Source organism: Prionailurus bengalensis, chromosome B3 (genome assembly GCF_016509475.1).
Source record: "Prionailurus bengalensis isolate Pbe53 chromosome B3, Fcat_Pben_1.1_paternal_pri, whole genome shotgun sequence".
Classification (NCBI taxonomy): domain Eukaryota; kingdom Metazoa; phylum Chordata; class Mammalia; order Carnivora; family Felidae; genus Prionailurus; species Prionailurus bengalensis.
The window spans coordinates 61,234,216-61,257,306 of record NC_057355.1 but is presented as its reverse complement, the minus strand read 5'-3'; the positions used below and the strand labels follow the sequence as shown (position 1 = coordinate 61,257,306).

General features: G+C 38.8%; 1 protein-coding gene across 4 annotated transcripts in view; it reads left to right on the top strand.

Moving 5' to 3' along the window:
* The window catches only part of GANC (glucosidase alpha, neutral C), a 75,472-nt gene that overhangs the window by 21,560 nt on the left and 30,821 nt on the right, over nucleotides 1-23,091 (top strand). For all 4 annotated transcript variants that reach the window (XM_043554161.1, XM_043554160.1, XM_043554158.1 and 1 more), the window contains exons 6-11: nucleotides 6,847-6,892; nucleotides 11,108-11,174; nucleotides 12,574-12,670; nucleotides 14,334-14,514; nucleotides 14,737-14,890; nucleotides 22,604-22,839. In XM_043554161.1, coding sequence (XP_043410096.1) covers nucleotides 6,847-6,892; nucleotides 11,108-11,174; nucleotides 12,574-12,670; nucleotides 14,334-14,514; nucleotides 14,737-14,890; nucleotides 22,604-22,839 — 781 coding nt within the window. The remainder of the gene's footprint in view (nucleotides 1-6,846; nucleotides 6,893-11,107; nucleotides 11,175-12,573; nucleotides 12,671-14,333; nucleotides 14,515-14,736; nucleotides 14,891-22,603; nucleotides 22,840-23,091) is intronic.

Sequence of the window (23,091 nt, the reverse complement as noted above, 5' to 3'; positions counted from 1 at the left end):
GGCAACCCCAGCTGGGACCAGAACCCCTCCTCAGCACCTCTGCCCCAGAAGGTCATCCCCACACACTAGAACACCTACAGCAGTCACAGCTGGACCCTGCAGCAAGCCAAGCAGGAGACATGCCCCACCCACCAGTGCACTCACAGCTGTCATTGCCAGGCCTCACAGCCAGCCATGCCAGGGACCAGCCCCACACACCAGCATATTCACAACAGTCACAACCAGGCCTCTCAGCCAGATGGGCCAGGGGCTAGCCCCACTAACCAGTATGACCATAGCAGTCACAGCCAGAACTCACAGACAGTCATGCTGGAGGATAGCCCCATACACCTGTGAGTTTGCACCAGTTGCAACCTGGCCACAACAGGAAGATGCACACAGCCCACACAGGGAATGCTCTTGGGGCACCTGACCAGGATGACGAGGGTGTTTGCGCTACTGGGCCCACAGGACACCCTCTGCATAAAACCACTCCTTCAAGATCAGGAGATGTAACTGATCTGCCTAAAACATAGAAGCAAACAGAGACTCAGGCAAAATGAGGAGACAGAAGAATATATTCCAAATGAAAGAACAAGACAAAACTTCAGAAAAAGAACTAAACAAAACAGATAAGCAATCTGCTTGATAGAGAATTTAGAGTAATGTTCTCCAAATTCAGGAGAAGAATGGATGAACACAGTGAAAACTTCAATAAGGAGATAGAAAACACAAAAAGAACCCATCAGCTGAAGGATAAAATAACTGAAATGAGAAATACACTAGAGGGAATCAGCAGATTAGATGACGCAGAAGAACAGATCAGCAATCGGGAAGACAGGTAGTGTAAATCTCCCCATCAGAACAGCAAAAAGAAAAAAGAATTTAAAAAAAATGAACATAGTTTATTAAAATTTTTTATTTAATAATTTAATTTAATTTTAATTTAATTTAATTTTAATTTAATTTTAATTTAATTTAATAATTTAATTTATTAAAAAATTTTTTTCCAATGCTTATTTATTTTTGACAGAGAGAGACAGAGTGTGAGTAGGGAAGGGACAGGAGAGAGAGGGAGACACAGAATTCAAAGCAGGCTCCAGGCTCTGAGCTGTCAGCACAGAGCCTGATGCGGGGCTCGAACCCACAAACCATGAGATCATGACCTGGCCAAAGTCGAACGCCCAATCCACTCAGCCACCCAGAAGCCTCTAAAAAAAATGAGCGTAGTTTAAGGGACCACTGGGACATTAAGCATATGGACATTCACATTATAGGGGTCCCAGAAGGAGAAGAGAGAGAGAGAGGGACAGAAACTCTATTTAGAGAAATAATGGGGGGCACCTGGTTCTTTGAAAAGATAACAAAATTGATAAAACTTTATCCAGACTCATCAAGAAAAATAGAGGGCCCAAATAAATAAAATCAAATGAAAGAGAAGTTACAGTCAATACCACAGAAATAAAAAGGATCATAAGAGACAACTACAAACATTTACATGCCAGCAAATAGGAGAACCTAGAATAAGTGGATAAATTCCTAAAACATACAGCCTTCCAAGACTGCATCAAGAAAAAATAGAAAATGTGAATGAATTGTGAGTAATGAAATTGAAACAGTAATCCAAAAATGCCTAGCAAACAAAAGGCTAGGACTACACAACGACTTCATAGGTGAATTCTACAAAACCTTTGAAGAAGAGTTATTATCTGTTCTTCTCAAAATATTCCAAAATATTGAAGAAGACTTAATGCTTCCAAACTCATTCTATGAGGCCAGAATTGCCTTAATACCAAAACCAATACCAAAAAAAAAAATTAATTACAGGCCAATATTCTTGATGAACATTGATATTAAAACCCTACACAAAATATTAGCAAACCAAATTCAATAATGCTTTAAAAGAATCATACACCATGATCAAATGAGACTTATTCTAAGGATAAAAGGATGGTTCAGTATCCACAAATTAAGCAACATGATACACCACATTAACAAAAATAAGGATAAAAATCATATGATTATCTCAGTAGATGCAGAAATGGAATTTGATAAAATTCAACATCATTCATTATAAAAAATCTTTCAACAAAGTTGGTATGGAAGGAACATACCTCAACATAATAAATGCCATGTATGGCAACCCACAGCTAACGTCATACTCAACAGTGAAAAGCTGAAAGCCTTTTCTCTTAGAACATGAACAGAACAAGGATGCCCACTCTTGTCACTTTTATTCAAAAATACTGGAATCCTAAAAACAGCAATAAAACAAGAAAAAGAAATAAAAGCCCTCTAAATGGGAAAAGAAGTAAAATTGTCACTATGTGAAGACTACATGATATTGTATACAGAAAACACTAAAGATTCTACCAAAAATAAACACATAAATCATTTTTAAAAACTCTTTGAATTAATAAATTAATTCACTAATACAGGATACAAAACAAATATACAGAAATCTGTTGCATTTTTTATATACTTATAATGAACTATCAGAAAGAGTAATTAAGAAAACAATCCCATTTGCAATTGCATCAAAATGAATAAAATAACTAGGGTTAAATGTAACCAAGGGGGTGAAAGACCTGAACCCTGAAATCTATAAGACATTGATGAAAGAAACTGAAGACAGCACAAATGGAAAGGTACACTGCTCATGGATTGGAAGAATTAATATTGTTAAAATCTCCATACTACCCAAAGCGGTCTGCAGATTGAATGTAATTTCTATCAAAATACCAATGGAATTTTTCTCAGAAATAGAACAAATAATCCTAAAATTTGTACAGAACCACAAAAGATTCCAAATAGCCAAAGCAATCTTGAGAAAGAAGAACAAAACTAGAGGTATCATGTTCCTTGATTTCAAAGTATACTACAAAGATACAGTTATCAAAACAGTATGGTATTGGCACAAAAACAAAACATGGAGAGTTTTGGAACACAATAGAGAGTCCAGAAATAAATACATGCATATACAGTCAATCTTCAACAAAGGAAGGAAGAACATACAATGGGGAAAAGATAGCCTCTTCAATAAATGGCGTTGGCTACTAGGTATTTAACCAAAGAAAACAAAAACACTAATTCAAAAACATATGTGCACCCCTATGTTTACTGCAGCATTATTTGCAGTAGTCAAGATATGGATGCAACCCAAGTGTCCATCCATAAATGAATGGATAAAGAAGACAGTGTCTACACACACACACACACACAATATTAGCCATGAAAAGGAATGAAATCTTGCCATTTGCAACAGCATGGACAGATCTAGAAGGTACCATGATAAGTAAAGTCAGTCCGACAAAGACAGATACCTAATAATTTCACTCATGTGGAATATAAGAAGCAAAACAAATGAACAAATAAAAAGACAAAAAAAAACCACAACAGACTCTTAAATACAGAGAACAAACTGGGCGTTGCCAGAGGGGAGGTGAGGGGGGGATGGGTGAAATAGATGAAGGGGATTAGGAGTACACTTATTGTGATGAGTACTGGGTAATGTGTAGAAATATTGAATCATTATACTGTATACCTCAAACTAATATGACACTGTATATTAATTTTACTTGAATCAAAATATATTTAAAAATGAATCTAGGCACAGACCTTACACCCTTCACACACCTGAGGGGCTCAGTCAGTAAGCGTCTGACTCATGATCTCAGCTCAGGGGCTTGATCTCAGGGTCGTGAGTTCAAGCCCTGCTTTGGTCTCCACTTTTTAAGTATTAAAAATAAAAACTCAAAATAGGTCATAGATCTAATGTAAAATAAAAACTATAAAACTCCTAGAAGATAACAGAAGAAAACCTAGATGACCTGGGTATGGTGATGATTTTTTAATATACCACCAAAGTCATGATTCACGAAAGAAATAATTGATAAATTAGGCTTCATTAAAATTAAAAACTAGGGGTACCCAGGTGGCTTAGTCAGTTGAGGGTCCAACTCCTGATTTTGGCTCAGGTCATGATCCCAGGGTCATGGCATTGAGCCTGCATTGGGCTCCACACTGAACATGGAGCCTGCTTGAGATTCTCTCTCTCTCTCCCTCTGCCCCTCTCCCTGGCTCATGCTCTATCTCTCTCTCAAATAAAATTTAAAAAAACTTTTAAAGATAATAAAAATAAATTAAAAAAAATTAAAAACTATTGCTCTTTGAAAAACAATGATAAGGAAATAAGAAGATAAGCCACAGACTAGGAAGAAATATCTGCAAAAAACACATCAAATAAAGGACTGCTATCCAAAATATACAAAGAACTCTTAAAATTCAACAGTAAGAAAGTGAACACTCAAAAATGTACAAAGGAGTTGAACAGAAACCTTACCAAAAAAGATAAACAGATGGCAAGTAAGCATATGAAAAGATGTTCAACATCATATGTCATTAGTTAAAACAAGAAACCATTACATATCTGTTAGAATGACCAAGATCCAGAACACTGGTAACAAAATGCTGGGGAGGATGTGGAACAGGAACTCACATTAATTGCTGTTGGGGCTGCAAAATGATACAGTCATGTTGGAAGACAGTTTGATAATTTCTTACAAAACTAAACATACTCTTACCATATAATTCAACAATCATGCTTCTTATTATTTACCCAAAGGAGATGGAAATCTATGTCTACACAAAAACCTGCTCATGAGTATTTATAGCAATTTTATTCATAATTGCCAAAACTTAGAAGCCGTCAGGATATCCTTCAGTAGATGATTAAACTATGGTACATCCAAATAATAGAATATTATTCAGTACCTAAAAGAAATGAACTATCAAGCCATGAAAAGACATGGAGGGAACTCAAATGCAAGTTTTACCAAGTGAAAGAAGCCAATCTGAAAAAGGCTACCTACTCTATGTTTCCAACTATATAAAATTCTGGAAAAGGGAAAATTATGGAGATAGTAAAAAGATCAGTAGTTTCCACGGGTTAAGTAAGCCAAAGGGATACCTAAGCAGTACACAGATTTTAAGGGCAGTGAAATTACTCTGTATGATACTGCAGTGGTGGGTAAATGTCATGATACATTTGTCAAAACTCATAGAATGTACAATGCCAAGAATGAACCCTAATATAAACTATGGACTTGGGGTGATAATGATGTGTCAGTGCAGGTTCATTGATTGTAATAAATGTAGCACTCTGGTACAGGATGTTGACAGCGGGGGAGACTGTGAGTGTGTAGGGACAGTTGGTCATATGAGAACTCAACACTTTCTGCTTAGTTTTGCTGTGAACCTAAAACTGTTGTAAAAAATAAAATTTGTTAATTTTTTTTTTTAATTAAAAGGCACCAGGGATACCTGGGTGGCTCAGTACGTTAAGTGTCCACTTCAGCTCAGGTCATGATCTCACGGTTTGTGGATTCCAGCCTCTCATGGGGCTCTGTGCTGACAGTTCAGAGCCTGGAGCCTGCATCGGATTCTGTGTCTCCCTCTCTCTCTGCCCCTCCCCTGCTCATGCTCTGTCTCTCTCTGTCTCTCTCAAAAGTAAACAAATGTTAAAAAAAAATTTTTTAATGAAATAAAAAAAATCAAAAGGCAACATACTAGTTGTCTTAAATTTCACCACAAATTTTTAACATGTATAAGAATTCAAAAATTAATATGCATCTATAGGAAGAACTTATACCGATTGATAAGAAAAAGAGGAACACGCAAATAAACAATGGGTGATACAAACTGCAGCAACATATATTAACATGATGAATATCAAAATTTTTTAATATCAAAAAATTTTTAAGGCAAAGCCAAATGTGCGTTTGAGGACTCGTACACTCGTGGGAATGGAATAAAAAACAGCAAGGGAGTGATTCCACACAAAACTTGGTAAAGCGGTTCCTCTGAAGAGCACAGCGAGGAGATGGATGATACATTTGAGGAGAGGCGCTATGATGCCAAATGAACAAGTTTGTTGCTTATGTGGCTTCGTAGTCGTTACTTTAGTATTCATTTTTAACCTCTGAACTTATATACTCTTCTATATTCGTACTGTATTTTACACTAAAAAAATTAATGTATAATGAGGGTGAATAGACAATTCACAGAAGAAATAGAAATGCCATTTAATGTATACAAAAGCACTTTACGTCATTAATGAAAGAAATTCAAAGTGAAATGCATTACCTTGTCTAAAATTTTAGACTGCCAACGATTTTTGTTTTTATTTTTAGAATTTTTTTTAATCTTTATTTTTGAGAGAGACAGAGACAGAGTAAGAGCGGGGGAGGGGCAGAGAGAGAGGGAGACACAGAATCTGAAGCAGGCTCCAGGCTGTCGGCACAGAGCCCGATGGGGGGCTCGAACTCATGGACTGTGAGATTGTGACCTGAGCCAAAGTCAGACGCTTAACTGACAGAGACACCCAGGTGCCCCTGGCAATGATTTTAAAAGTGTCTAAGGTTCAGTATTGTTAAGAACGGGGAGAAATGAGCACTCAAATCCACGTATGCCCGATAGTTTAAATTGTTACAATTAAATTGGAAGACAGTGCATTATGTTGCTTTGTAGGAGGTTAACATTGGAGAGAGGGGAGCAGTGTTCCACCTTGCTTGCTTATATTTTGTTTTGATATTGTATTACGTATTACATGTATGATAAAAAAACTGATAAAGTTTTTTAAGGGTTAATAAGAAAATTCAAACATATTACATTTTAACAAATCAAGCTATTGGATTAATGTTCATCATAAAAGTTCCTCAATTTCATAAACTTATTTTTATAATTATTTTAATAAGTTAAAAGACATAATTTATGGGGTCTCAAAAGTTAGAAATTAAAATCTTTATCATTGAACAAAATTCTGTTAGTCTTCCGTTGAGTAAAACAACTTTATTTATATTAAAACAGAGCTACCAAAGAAAATAAGGAGGACACATCAGTTGACACTTCTCAGGTAATACAGATTGAGCAATTTACCTTTTTTTCAAATCTCTTTCACCATCAATATGTGGGATATAATTGTTCTGTTCTTCCCTTCTTCTTACAAATGGGTACTTGATAAATACTGCATATAAATGAGACCATCTGTCTCTTGCTCACCTTATTATCTCATTGATTCATTCGTCTACTCATGTATTCATTCATTCATAAAACAGGTAATTCTTGAGTGCCTGCTTTTGTGCCAGCTCAAAAAATTATGCTAGGCAAGAAGAATCAGCCATGAATGACACAAATCTCAACCTGTCCTCATGAATCTTAGAATCTAATGGGAAAGACAGACTCTGACAAGTACAAGCATGAGGAGTGTTACAAAAGAGTGCTATAGGAGAAGATAGCAAGGAACTTGACCAAGATGAGGGTCAGGAAAGACCTCCTGTAGGAAATGACTTAACAGCTAAAACTGATGCATGAAGATACATAAGCTAGTCAAAAGGTGGAAAAACACTATTCCAGATAGAGGGGATTTCATATGCAAAGAGCTTGAGGTAGGAAGGAGCACATTTGAAGAAATTTAAAATATATATATGTATATATTTTAGCAGGAAAAATAAAAGCAAAGGAAACAGTGTTGTGTTAACAAGGCCAGAGAGATAGGCAGGGGCAATTCAGTGGAAAGTCTTACAATAATTCTTTTAGTAGACAAATATTTGTTGAGTATTTCCTATATGCCAGGCACTGTTCAAGGAATTGGTGAGATATCATTGAATAAATCAAAGTCCCCCATTACCATGAAGCTGGCATTCTTTTATGTCTTGTTAACCTTTTTCGACTTTAACCTAAGAGCAAAGGAAAACTATGGAAAGGTTGTAAGCAGCAGAGATACATGGTCTGATGTCTGTTTTTAAAGGATTATTTTAGCTGAATTATGAAAAATGAATATTCCAGAAATCTTCTCTTCATCCAAAGCCACATGCATCTTTGAAGGATCCCTGACAGTAGGTATGGCCACCAGGAATAGTGAAACATATTTCCAGTGCAGTAAGGACATGCTTCTTCCTCTTGAGGACTGACCCATGCTGATTCATATGAGAGAGAATATTTTTTCCATTTCCAAATAGAGAAGGACAACTAAGACATAGCCTTAGACAGTTTTGTGACGATATGTCAAATCAGCTGTGGGGAGACCTCTAATTAGATAGCTTAAATAGTGGTTTTGCATCACAGATGCAAAGAATCTGCTGAAGGCTATGAGCCTTCTCTATAAAACAGAATTTTTATACTGTTTGAGGGAGTTCACAAACTCTAAAGGCCATCCACAGACCCCAGAATAATAGTCCCTACAATAAGAATTCAGATGTGATTTAAACACACACACACACACACACACACACACACACAGAAGCTCACTTTACAGAAGCTTATAATTATGGAGAAACCACCTAGAAATGGGCAAGGGGCTCATTTTTATTTTTTAAACATTTTTTTTTTCAATGTTTTTATTTATTTTTGGGACAGAGAGAGACAGAGCATGAACGGGGGAGGGGCAGAGAGAGAGAGGGAGACACAGAATCTGAAACAAGCTCCAGGCTCCGAGCCATCCGCCCAGAGCCTGACGCGGGGCTCGAACTCACGGACCGCGAGATCGTGACCTGGCTGAAGTCGGACGCTTAACCGACTGCGCCACCCAGGCGCCCCAGGGGCTCATTTTTAAAAAGAAACATGCATTTCGGGGCTCCTGGGTGGCTCAGTCGGTTAAGTGTCCAACTTCTACTCGGGTCATGATCTCACGGCTCGTGGGTTTGAGCCCTGCGTTAGGCTCTCTGCTGACATTTCAGAGCCTGGAACCTGCTTCTGATTCTATCCGCCTCTCTGTCTCTGCCCTCCTCTGCTCATGCTGTGTCTCTCTCTGTCTCTCAAAACTAAATAAATGTAAAAAATAAATAAATAAAAAAGAAACATACATTTCATGCACACATACAATTTTTAGAAAACTTCTTCATTCTGCCAGAGAGGAAGAATGAAACTTGTAAAGCCAAGAAAGGAAACTTGTAGAGCCAAGAAAGTTTTGGGCTCTACATCAAAAGATTGTGAACCTGAACAGCCTCACTTCTCACGTAGTTTGGCTAATTGAAGGAGGGCGGCAAAGTACCCCCCTCAGCCAAAATGTTTGCTTTTTGACCTAAGTTATTTGATTCTCAATGTTGTGCCTCACACGTTTACAAGAAAAAAAAAAGGATTTAAAAGATCTTACTTATGTAAAGACCGAATTTTTCTTTTTTTAAATATATTTTTAAAATTTTTTCATGTTTATTTATATTTGAGAGAGAGAGAGAGAAAGAGCCTGAGCAGGATAGGGGCAGAGAGACAGAGGCAGAATCCAAAGCAGGCTCCAGGCTCTGAGCTGTCAGCACAGAGGCCGATGCAGGGCTAGAACTCAGAGCAGTGAGATCATGACCTGAGCTGAAGTTGGTCACTTAACCAACTGAGCCACCCAGGTGCCCTTTTAAAAAAATTTTTTATTGCTTATTTATTTATCAGAGAGAGAGAAACAAAGAGAGTCAGAGGACAAGTGGGGGAGGGGCAGAGAGAGAGGGAGACACAGAATCTGAAGTAGGCTCCAGGTTCCAAGCTGTCAGCACAGAGCCCAGCATAGGGCTCGAACCCATGAACCATAAGATCATGACCTGAGCCGAACTCAGATGCTTAACTGACTGAGCCACCCAGGTGCCCCAAGACTGCATTTTTCAAAGTGCTTTCACAGCATTTTGGCCTGTGTAAAGATACTCATGTCAAACAATTCCTCAGAATTATATAGAATTACAATATGATCCAGCAATTTCACTCATGGATTTATATCTGAAAGGGCAAGTAGGGACTCAAGCAAATATTTGTATACTTGTGTTCTTAGAAGCATCATTCACAGTAGCCAAAAGGTGAAAACAGTCCAGCAACCCAAGAGTCACTGACAGATGAATGTGCACACAAAATGTGGTATATACATACAGTGGAATGTTACTCGGCCTTAAAAAGGAAGGCAATTCTGACATATGCTACAAAATGGATGAATCTTGAAGATATTATACTAGGTGAAATAAGCAGTCACAAAAAGACAAATACTATATGACTCTAGTTATAAGAAATCTATGTATCTATAGTAGTCACATTCATAGAGACAGGAAGTAGAAGGGTGGTTGTCAGGAGCTGAGGGAGGAAGAAACGGGGAGCTATTGTTTAATGGGTGTGGAGGTTCAGTTTGGGAAGATGTAAAAGTTCTGGAGATAGATGGTGATGATAGTTGCACAACAATGTGAATGTACTTAATGTCACTTTAAAATGGTGAAAATAAGGGGCACCTGGGTGGCTCAGTCAGTTAAGCATTGGACTTCAGCTCGGGTAATGATCTCATGATTTGTGAGTTTGAGCCAAGCTCCACATAGGGTGAGCCTGAGCCCTCCTTTGGGTGAGCTCAAGCCACACTCATGTGAGCCCCATTTCTCTCTCTCTCCCTCTCTGCCCCTTGTGGGATTATCTCTCTCTCTCTGTCCCTCTCTCACTTGCACCCTCTCTCTCAAATAAATAAATAAATTAATTAATTAAATTACATAAAATGGTAAAAATGAAAAAAAAAGGGGGGGTGGGGTAGCACACCTGGCTGGCTCAATCAGTAGAGCATGCAACTCCTCATTTCAGGGTTGTGAGTTCAAGCCCCACATCAGGTGTAGAGATTACTTAAAAAATAAATAAAATGTGTAAAATGAATAGTAAATAAATAATTAAAATGGCAAATTTTATGTTAGGTCTATTCTACCACAATAAAAAATGATTACTGGCATTTATGTAGAACACAGATCAAATTTGTTACATATACTGACATCACAAACAGGTCTTTTAACATTTTTTAACATCCATCCAATTTTGAAAGAAAGAGCATGAGCGGGGTAGGGGCAGAGAGAGAGGGAGACACACAATCTGAAGCAGGCTCCAGGCTCTGAGCTGTAAGCACAGAGGCCGATGCAGGGCTCGAACTCAGAGCAGTGAGATCATGACCTGAGCTGAAGTTGGGCACTTAACCGACTGAGCCACCCAGGTGCCCCACAAAGTGGTCTTTTAAAAGACAGACTCATTTTCTCAGTCTAATTTTTTAATAATCCAAACAAAATGTACTGTTGTGGTAACCACATTTGTTGCAATGTATAAACTCAATTTGCTCCTTTTTTTGTGCCACCAGGAAAACCAAGAGGATCTAGGCTTGTGGGAGGAGAAATTCGGAAAATTTGTGGATGTCAAAGTTAATGGTAAAATTGAAACTTGTGTAGTATTAAAGCAGATCTTGCCAAAATCACTAAATGTTGCTACCTATAAGTCCCTTGAGCTCTGGCACCTAAAGAAGTGATTTCTGTAAGGAGAACAGAAATGTCAGATTTGGATCCTTTATTGTTCAATAATGTATATCAACAGAGAAATAGTGAGTATGTACCTTCAGTGGTCTCATGTTAAGGGCCTAGGTCAGCACACTGCTGGTACTACTCAGTATACAGACAGCCGCAAATCCCACATTCTATTTTTATGAGAGTCAAGTGATGAGAAACAAAATTCTAAAGCTCATTAGCTCCAATATTCCAAGCCATTGGTTCTCAACCTTTTCCAAGCCTCCCCATCATTCACACAAGTATCACATACCCATCTGTGAAATTTCTCACTAGACTTAGTGATAGTATGTGTGTGGTGGGGAGTGAAAAGTTTGTCTCTTTTGGATATATGGTTCAGATACTTGGAGCTTATATAGTTGGAAGAAATACTCACTTTCCTCCTTCCTCCTTCCTACCCAGTAGGATAATAGATCCTCCCTAACTCCTTGAGAATTGCTGTTCTAGCATCTGGATCTATAACTTAGTATAATGATCAGGGCTGACAATGTGTCCAAAGTTTATAAGTAGGGGGGCCATCGGGCTTTCCTTTCTGTAACATCATAATGTTTTTTACCTTCGCTATAGCACCCCCTTTCCAGAAATTCCTTTAAATAAGGACCATTTGATGTCAAATACTTTTACCTAAGAGTGAATTTAAGTCTGTTATCTCTCTTAGTTACTTGCATTTTCCCCATATTTCTAAAATAATTGTTAAATAAAGGACCTTGTCTTTGGTTAAAAACAAAACCAAAAACGTATCTACAGTCATTGGGAAGGGATATTTTTAGGAGCCAGGGAAGATCCTCCTGATGGTCTTGGCATTATAGTCCCTGTATGCAGTAAGAATAAATGATCAGGCAGAAGACATCCAGTCTTTCATCTAGTGAAGATTAAAATTGCTCAGTATCCTTTGTTTCCTAATGCAAAGAAGCATGAAGTACATTTTAGGAACTTTTAGATTAGAAAAAAAAAAATCTAAAACTTCATAGGTATGCTTTACAGATCGAAAGAATATTTACTGTAAATGAGAACACAGAGAGCTTCAAGCATATAGCTAAGGAAACACTAACAAATGACCAGAACTTTGTCTTGTGCATGTTTGTATCCCCACAGTACCTAAATGTAACATCTTACAGAAAGGGCACACCATGATTTACTGATTGATCAGGGCAAGTTCAGGTCTCTCAATCCCTAGTCTAGTCATCTTGCTACACTCATAAGTAACTGAGTTTCCTTAAATGATTGTCCCATTAAGAAGCAAAATTCTATATCCTGGTCCCTACAGGCCCTGCCTCCATTGGTTTGGATTTCTCCTTGCACGGATTTGAGCATCTTTATGGGATCCCACAACATGCAGAATCACACCAACTTAAAAATACTGGGTAAAGTGAAAACAAAAATTCTTATAGGATGCTCTGGTTTCTGGACTGTAAAAGGTTTTTTTTTTTTAATGTTTATTTATTTTTGAAGGAGAGAGAGATTGAGCATGAGCAGGGGAAGAGGAGAGAGAGAGAGGGAGACACAGAATCCGAAGCAGGCTCCAGGCTCTGAACTGTCAGCACAGAGCCCAACGTGGGGCTCGAACCCACAAACTGAGATCATGCCCTGAGCCAAAGTCAGATGCTTAATCAACTGAGCCACTCAGGCACCCCTGGACTGTAAAAGTTTGAAGGGAAAATATGTGAGATGTCGAGCCTGAGCCAATATGTGCCTGGTCTTGTCCTCCTTGAGCAGTGGTTTTCCATTTTTATCTTATTTTTGGCAAAAAAATGAGAACTATAAAACTGTAATTCTGAACCTAAAAATATACAGAGAAAGTAAGAATATGGAACTATTGTGATTGAAGCAGGAGAGAGAGCTTCATCATACCACCTCCCTAGGTTTTGCTTTCACCTCTCTAGGCTTTTCTGCAGAACCTGGGGAGAATACAGGGTGAAAATCACTGACCTAGAAAAAGGTGTTTACCAACCTCTGAGCCAGAGAATGAGACATTGTGGCATCTTGTGGCCCTTGGGTGGCTCAGTCAGTAGAGCGTCCAACTTCGGCTCACGTCACGATCTCATGGTTCATGAGTGCAAGCCCCTCACATCAGGCCTGCTGCTGTCAGTGCAGAGCCTGCTTTGGCTCCTCTGTCCTCCCCCCTCTCTCTCGCCCTCCCCTGCTTGCGCTCTCTTCTCTCTCAAAAATAATAAAACATTAAAAAACAAGAAAAATTGTGGCATCTCATGTCACCTTTGATTCCCTTAGGGGGATCATTTCAGACTAACACTATTGACAAGTAAATGCCAAAGACGTCAGACTAAGGAAGCAAAACCAAAGAGAAGCAGTCTGATCAAGGGTTCAGATGCCGTTTCCACAACAGTTGGGCATGGTAACAAGTGAATCAGAAACTATGCTGCTCGCACACCAAGCCAAGCTCTATGCTTCCCACCCCAATTCAGTTCCCCATCTTTCCCTACTCAGTACTGTAGAAGCATGTTAGGACACTATCTGTCATTTTGTTTTAGCAGCAGAGAAATACACAATTTGCCAATGATATTTACCGTGTGCTTGCTATTGTAGAGGATTCACAGGAAATAGTCCTCACAAGAGGTATTCAGAAAAGATATCTAAGGGGTACCTGGGTGGCTCATTCGGTTAAGTAGCCAACTCTTGGTTTCGGCTCAGGTCATGATCTCACAGTTCTTGTGTTTGTTGGGATTCTCTCTCTCCCTCTCTCTAACCCTTCCCTGCTCCTGCTCTGTCTCTCTCAAAATAAATAAACTTGAAAGAAAGAAAGAAAGAAAGAAAGAAAGAAAGAAAGAAAGAAAGGGAAAGAAAGAAAAAGATATCTATGAGACCATGCATGCCAGTTGTCACAGAAGGGGATGCCAAAGGAATCAAAGGAGGAGAATCACATTAACCTTGGTTGGGTTAGGAAAGTAGTACGAGTAAAGCCTTGAAAGATGCATAGGACTCAAGTGTTTGCAGGGGAGAATGGAGCTATGCTATTCATTAATAATATATTTGTGATTGTAATTGATGATAGTCCCATCTTTGTTTCAGTGATGGCGATGCTTACCGTCTTTATAATCTGGATGTCTATGGATATAAAATACATGACAAAATGGGCATTTATGGTTCAGTGCCTTATCTCCTGGCCCACAAACCAGGCAGGACTCTAGGCATTTTTTGGCTGAATGCCTCAGAAACGCTAGTGGAGATCAATACAGAGCCTGCAGTAAAGGTGAGCTTATGGATCATGGCTGCATGTCATACTTACAAAACAACAACAACAAAAAAACTAGCGTAGTCATAGCCCTGGGCTTTGTAGTGGCAATTCTCTGCCACCAAAGTCTTTGCAATATAATCAAGTGAAAGTTAACAGTATGTACCAGTTACTTACATATGGATGAATGTTGTAAGCTAGAGGGAAACTTTTCAGACCCTCATTCCATTCTTTTTCTAGTACACACTGACCCAGATGGGCCCCGTTGCAGCTAAACAAAAGGTCAGATCTCGAACTGATGTGCATTGGATGTCAGAGAGTGGAATCATTGATGTTTTTCTGCTGACAGGACCTACACCTTCTGATGTTTTCAAGCAGTACTCATACCTTACAGGTACAGCTTCTTGTTTCATTATATTTCTTCTATTGCATGTGTCCTAATTTTCAGTTAATATTTGTTGTACACTGTATAGAATTTATAAACAATTTGCCCAAGCTTTTCAAAAAGCAGGCATTTCTCTTCTCATCTTTATCCCATTCCGCTTGGTAAAATGTTGCACTGGGACTAGAACTCTCCATTCTCTAATCCCTAATACTCCATCTACTTTCCTTGGAGCCTTTAAGCCCTGGGCTTTCTTTGCCTTTATCTCAGATGATCAGTGTCCCAACCTGAACTTTTTCTATGTTCTCTTCTCCATTGAAATATACCACTGGTTTTAGCACTAAAGCATTTTATCTTGAAAAGATGTAAAAGATCATCTTTGTTGATGTGGGAAAAGCATTTGACAAAATTCAACACTATTTCATGATAAAAACGTTCAGAAGGCTAGGAATAGAAGGAAAGTTCCTCAACATGATAAAAGGCATTTATGAAAACTCCACAGCTAACACCCAATTCAGTGGTGAAAGACTGCAAGCTTTCCCCAAAGATCAGAATCAAGACAAAGCTGCCCACTTTGACCACTGCTATTGAACACTGTAGTGGAAGTTTCAGCCAGAGAAGTTAGACAAGAAAAAGAAATAAAAGGTATCCAAACTGGAAAGGAAGAAGTAAAATTATTTCTATTCACAGATGATGTGATCCAACATGTTAGAAAATCCCAAAGAATAGGGGCACCTGGGTGGCTCAATCAGTTAAATGTCTGACTTTAGCTCAGGTCACGCTCTCATGGTTTCTGAGCTTCAGCCCTGCATCGGGCTCTGTGCTGAGAGCTCACAGCCTGGAGCCTGCTTCAGATTCTGTGTGTGTGTGTCTCTCTCTGCACCCTGCCCCCTGCCCTGCCTCCACTAGTGCGCTTGCTCTCTCTCTCTCTCTCTCTCTTTTTTTTTTTTTTTTAAATTTTTTTTTTCAACGTTTATTTATTTTTGGAACAGAGAGAGACAGAGCATGAACGGGGGAGGGGCAGAGAGAGGGAGACACAGAATCGGAAGCAGGCTCCAGGCTCTGAGCCATCAGCCCAGAGCCTGACGCGGGGCTCGAACTCACGGACCGCGAGATCGTGACCTGGCTGAAGTCGGACGCTCAACCGACTGCGCCACCCAGGCGCCCCTCTCTCCCTCTCTTAAAAATAAAAAGAAAACATTAAAAAAAAAAAGTTAAAAAAAAAAAAAAAAGAAAATCCCAAAGAATCCACAAAAACTACCAGAGCTAATAATTTCACCAAAGTTGCAGGGTACATGATAAACACACAAAATCAGCTGTGTTTTTAATTTTTTTTTTCAACGTTTATTTTTGGGACAGAGAGAGACAGAGCATGAACGGGGGAGGGGCAGAGAGAGAGGGAGACACAGAATCGGAAACAGGCTCCAGGCTCTGAGCCATCAGCCCAGAGCCTGACGCGGGGCTCAAACTCACGGACCGCGAGATCGTGACCTGGCTGAAGTCGGACGCTTAACCGACTGCGCCACCCAGGCGCCCCTCAGCTGTGTTTTTAAATACCAGCAATGAACAATCTAAAACAGAAATTGAGAAAACAATTCCATTTACAATAACATCCAAAAGAATAAACTACCTAGGAATAAATTTAACCAAGGAAGTGAAAGACTTGTACACTGAAAACTACAAAACATTCTTGAAAGAAATTAAACAGGCCTAAATAAATGGAAAGACATCCTATGTTCATGGATTGGAAGTCTTAATATTATCAAGATGACAGTACTACCAAAAGCAATGTACAGATTCACTGCAATCCCTACCAAAATTCTGGTAGTCATTTTTTGAAAAAGTGGGAAAGCTGATCTTCAAATTCATATGGAATTGCAAGGGGCCCCGAATAGCCAAACAATTCTGGGGTGGGGGGGGTTGGGGGTGGCAGACTTATACTTCCCAGTTTCAGGCCTTACTGTAAAGTAATCCAAACAATATGGTACTGGTATAAGGATAGACACATAGACCAATGGAATAGAATTGGAAGTCCAGAAATAAACCCATACATCCCTGGCCAATTGATTTCAGCAAAGGTTCAAGACCACTTACTGGGGAAAGAATAGTCTCTTAAACACGTGGTACTAGGACAAGTGGATAGACACATGCAAAAGGATGAAGTTGGAACCCTACCTAACACCATACCACACACAAAAAACTAAAAATAGATTAACAACATAAATATAAGAGCTAAAGCCATAAAACTCTTAGAAGAAAACAGGGGCAAACCATCATGACCTTGGATTTGGCAACAGATTCTTAGAAAAGACACTAAAATCATGAGCAACAGAAAGAAATAAGAAGTTTGACTTCATTAAAATTAAAAACCTTTGTGCATCAAAGAACATTATCAAGGAAGTAAAAGGCAACATACAGGATGGGGGACAATATTTGCAAATCATACATTTGTTAGGAGTCTAGTATCTAGGATATATACAGAACCCTTACAACTGTACAACAAAAAGATAACTCAGTTCTAAAATGGGCACAGTACTTGAATAGATAGTCTCTAAAGATATACAAATGGGTTAACAAGCACATGAAAAGTTTCTCAACATCATTAGTCATTAGGAAAGTGAAAATTAAAACCACAGTGAGATCCTACTCCATACCCACTATGATGGCTAATTTTTTTTTTTTAATAGAAAATAGTATTGGTGAGGATGTGAAGAAACTGGAACCTCATACACTGCTGTTGGGAACATAAAATGGTTCAGCTGCTGTGGAAACATTCTGGCATTTCAAAGAGCTAAACATAGCATTTAATATGTCAACTTGCCTAGGTCACAGTACCCAGATATCTGGTTAAACACTAGTCTAGATGTCACTATGAAGCTATTTTTTAGATGAGATTATCCTGTCAGTACTATTAGTTACATTGATAGACTTTGATTAAAGCAGATACTCTCAGTAACGTGGGTGACCTTCATCCAATCAGTTGAAAACCTTAAGAGAAAAGAACTGAGGCTCTCTAAAGAGAAAGGAATCTGTCTCCAGACTGCCTTCATATGTAAGCTGCACCTTCCCTGGGTCTTTGGTCTGCCAGCTTGCCCCGTGGAATTCAGAGTTACCAGCCCCCACAATCACATGAACCAGTTCTTAAAATCATTCACTCTGTAAGTGTAGAAATATATATATATATATATATATATATATATATATATATATATACATACATACATATACATACATACACACATCCTGTTGGTTCTATTCCTCTGCAGAACACTAATATCCTTCATATATGTATATATATATATATACACACACACACATATATATATATATCCCTGTATATCCTTTATATATCCCCAGCAATTCCACTCTAGATAAGTGAAAGCAAGGACTTGGAGGGACACTTGTATGCCAATGATCATTGCAGCACTATTCACAATAGCCGAAAGAGGGAAACAAGTACCCATCAAAGATGAATGGATAAACAAAATGTGTTAAATACATAAAATGGAATATCATTCACTAACGTAACAAGCGATGACATTCAGATACATGCTGCAGCATGGATGAACCTTCAAAACATTATTCAAATGAAATATGCCAGACATAAAGGGACAAATATTGTATGATTCTACTTACATGAAGTACCTACAATAGGCAAATTCATAAAGACAAAAAGTAGATTAGCAGTTATCAGACGCTGGAGGGTGGGATGGGTATTGGAAAGCTATGGCTTAATGGTTCAAATTTCTGTCTGGGGTGATATAAAATTTTGGAAAGAGGTAGTGGTAATGTTTATACTACATTGTGAATATAATTAATGCCACTGAATTGTACACTTTAAAATGGTTAAAATGACAAATTTTATGTTCTCTTTTGCCATTTTTTGTAAAATGGTAATATATTAACCCCCCCCCCCCAATTGAATTGTATACTTTCATTTGGTCAGTTGTATGGTATGTGAGTTACATCTCAATAAAGCTGTTAAAAATAAAAGAAATGTAGCATCGCTTCTGATGCATTCTCTTGCTAAAAGTTCCTGGGTCCAACCCATGTTCAAGGGAAGTGGAATTTGATTCCAACTTTGGTGGGACAAACAACCAAAAATTTATGGATATGGGAAGACACACGTATAGGAATAAGCACTGTCAAGGCCCACCGATAGGCCTTTTCAACGTTGTTATTGGGGAGAAGAAGCCTGGTTTATAGGAAGATGCTTCAAAAACAGTGGGTCTGCCACCGTGTTCAAAGAAATCCAAGTTTTAAGTTTAGAGACTACCTGTTGACTCCTGATGAGGACTTAACAACATCCCCCCTTCTTCTCTCCCAATATTGTTATATCATAATGTTTAGTTAAATCAATATTTAGTGCTTATACTTTTCAAATGCTCAAAGGTGTCAGATAATTTACCCATCCCACTTTTCTCTCTGTAACCTTCCCTCCCAGCTCTCTCTGTCCTGCCTCCATCTAGGTTGTTGCTCTCCAGGCTCCCTGCACAGCTGTCATCCTAGGACTTTTGCTTACTATTTTCTGGTGTTTGATCCCCCTTCTCTTGGGTTCCATGTTTTTCTTTCTTGTGGTTTATTACCTTATTGTTTTTGGTTTTTGGTTTTTGTTTATAGCATCTTCTGGTAGTTTCCTAAGAAAGTGCCTGTGAGGTACATTTTTTGCCTCTATGCAGGTATGAAAACATCTTTTCTACCTTCACTCTTGATAATTTGGTTAGATTGAAAATTATTTCTTGGTGGGGGGCTTAGTAGGTTAAGCATCTTTTTGATTTCGGCTCGGGTCATGATCTCACAGTTTGTGAGATCAAGACCCCGCACTAACAGCATGGAGTCTGCCTGGGATCCTCTCTCTCCTCTCTTCCCCACCCCCCACATGCACACACTTTCTTTCTCTCAAAATAAATATTCTTTTAAAAAAGAAAATAATTCTCCCTATGACCCAGAAATTGCACTACTAGGAATTTATCCAAAGGATACAAAAATGCTGATTCAAAGGGGCACATAAACCCCAATGTTTGTAGCAGTGCTATCAGCAAAAGCCAAAATATGGAAAGAGCCCAAATGTCCATCAACTGATGAATGGATCAAGAAGATGTGGTATATATTTATAATGGAATACTATTCAGAAACGAAAAAGAATGAAAGCTTGCCATTTGCAACAACATGGATGGAACTGGAGGGTATTATGCTAAGTGAAATAAGTCAGAGAAAGACAGATATAATATGATTTCACTTACATGTGGAATTTGAAAAACTCTACGAAAGAACATAGGGGAAGGGAAGGAAAAATAAGGTAAAAACAGGGAGGGAGGCAAACCATAAAAGACTCTCAAATATAGAGAATAAATTGGGGGTTGCTGGAGGGGGCTAGGTTAAATGGGTGAGAGATATTAAGGAGGGCACTTTGCAGGATAAGCACAGGGTATTATATGCAAGAGATGAATCACTGGGTTCTACTCCTGAAGCCAAGACTACACTGTATGTTAACTTGAAAATAAATTAATAAAAAAAATTATTTCTCTATTTCCTTCCATCTTCTTGCTCCAAAATCACTCTGAATTCTGTTTCCTTGTGTATGATCTGTCTTTTCCTTCTGAAATATATTCTGAAATTTCTAATACTTTGAAATTCTGGAAACTGACAATAAAATGCCTTGATATAGATCTTTTAAAAAATTTTGTTCATGTCAGTGCAGGGCTCGAACTCACTAACCGTGAGATCATGACCTGAGCTGAAATCAAGACTCAGATGCTTTAACCGACTGAACCACCCTGGCACCACAATATAAATCTTTTTTTTTTTTTTTTTTTTTTTTTTTTTCAAATAATCATTGTGCTGGGTATTAAATGTGAGCTCTTTCAGTCTTTAGAATTGTGTCCTTCACTTTTGGTAAACAGTCTTGGATTATTCCTTTGATAATTTCTTCCCCTCCCTTTTCTCTTTCTACTGTACAGATCTTATAATCTCCCTTATTTTCTAAGTTTTCTCAATTTTATCTTCTAGGCCTTCCATTTATGCTATATTTCTAATTTCTTCATACTCGTTCTTTTCCTCTGATTGTTCTTTATTTCCAGTGTCTTAAACTAGTCTTATTTCAGTATATTTTTTCATCTCTCTGAACATACTAATGATAGATAATGTTTTGATGTTTACTTTGGTTCCTTGTATTGTCTCTGTTTTCTCAGAAATCCTTTTATTCTATTTCCTTTTTTTAAATTTTTTTTTAATGTTTATTTATTTTTGAGAGATAGAGAAACAGAGCTTGAGGGGAAGGGCCAGAGAGAGAGGGAGACACAGAATCTGAAGCAGGCTCCAGGCTCTGAGCTGTCAGCACAGAGCCCAATGCGGGGCTCGAACTCACGAACCACGAGATCATGACCTGAACCAAAGTCGGGACGCTTAACCAACTAAGCCACCCAGGCGCCCCTCGTTCTATTTCTTTATATGGATCCTTCTAATCTTGGAGGCTTTCAATAAGGTTCTGCCTCAAAGCGCTCTAGTATTGGGGGTGGAAGGTGGGGGGGGAATCTTCCCTCTAGGAGTTTTCGGAGAAGAGAGATGAGCTCTTCTCCTCATATTCCCCTTTCAAACACTCTGGTGAGAGCCTCCCTCACTTTGCTCAACAGTTACCACCTCTCCTCTGTCCCACACTTTCCAAAGTTTTGTTGAAATTACTCCTCTCCCATTCTTTTTGTTCTTGTGGCTTTATTCTTTTTTTTTTCTTTCTTTCTTTCCTTTACTCTGATTTTAGTGGGACTTTAGGAGGGAAAAGAGAAATGCAAGTGGTTGGCCAGAAGCCTGCCATGTTATCAGTAAATGTTTTGATAGCAATTGATAGTTTTTCCTGCCTTTAATCCCCTTCCCTTTTAGTCAGTCTCAACACTGCTCCCTAATTTTTCTAAAACATAGATATGCTAAGATCACATCTTGCCAAACTTTTGATGACTTCCCATAAGAAGATTTAGCATTCCTAGCCTGAACTACAGGGACCCTTACAAACTGATCCTCTCCAGTTTCATCTTCTACTGGTCTCTCTCACAATGTAACCACCCTGGATTATTTATTTTTCCCTAAGCTTATCATGCACTCCTCTGCCTCTTTGTCTTTTCCATTCCCTGTGCCTCAATGCTCTATGCATTCTCTCTGGTAGATTCCTCCTACTTACTCTTCAAGGTCCAAAACCAAGTGTTACTACCTCTGTGAAGCCTTTTTTTTTTTTTTTTTTAACATTTATTTATTTTTGAGAGAGAGAGAGAGCAAACAGGGGAGGGGCAGAGAGTGAGGGAGACACAAAATCTGAACCAGGCTCCAGGCTCCGTGCTGTCAACACAGAGCCTGACACGGGGCTCGAACTCACAAACCATGAGATCATGACCTGAGCCAAAGTCGGGCATTAAACTCACTGAGCCACCCAGGCGCCCCTAGCCTTTCAAGTCTCCACATTTTACTGCAGGCAGTATTAACTCCTCTGTATTCCCATAATACTAGGCTGATACCTTTAACATAGCAGTTACACCTCTAAGCAGAACAGTTAATTTACATACCTGCCTCATCAGCCAAATTATCACTTTCTTGAGGGTGAAGACAGTGTTCTCTTCTCCTTGATATTCTAAGTACCAAGCTCAGTGCTTAGACCCTGCAGACATTTAGGACATGTTTATCAAATGTGTAATGATCATTGTGATGGTAGCTGGCTCAGTTGTCATCTTCCACTTTCAGGCACACAAGCCATGCCCCCTCTCTTCTCTCTGGGGTACCATCAGTGCCGCTGGAACTATGAGGATGAGCAGGATGTAAAAGCAGTGGATGCAGGATTTGATGAGCATGACATTCCTTATGATGTCATGTGGCTGGACATAGAGCATACTGAGGGCAAAAGGTACTTCACCTGGGACAAGAAAAGATTCCCAAATCCCAAAAGGATGCAAGAGCTGCTCAGAAACAAAAAACGTAAGGTAAAAGAAGCTGACGCTTTGAAACCTTTTCATTACAAAGCATTTTTTTTTATTATTTAAAACTTGCATTGGCACATTAGTGGAGGAGAGCCATCTGATAAAAAATGGCCATGGAAATAGTACCTTCAAATGTAATTGTAACTGTGATAACAGGAAAGCAATGATGGAAAGATGGTCACACCATCCGTCCCTGCCTTAGGTGTCGAGGTCCCTGCAGGACAAAGGGGCCTAGAATTCAGTCTCGTTTGTTGT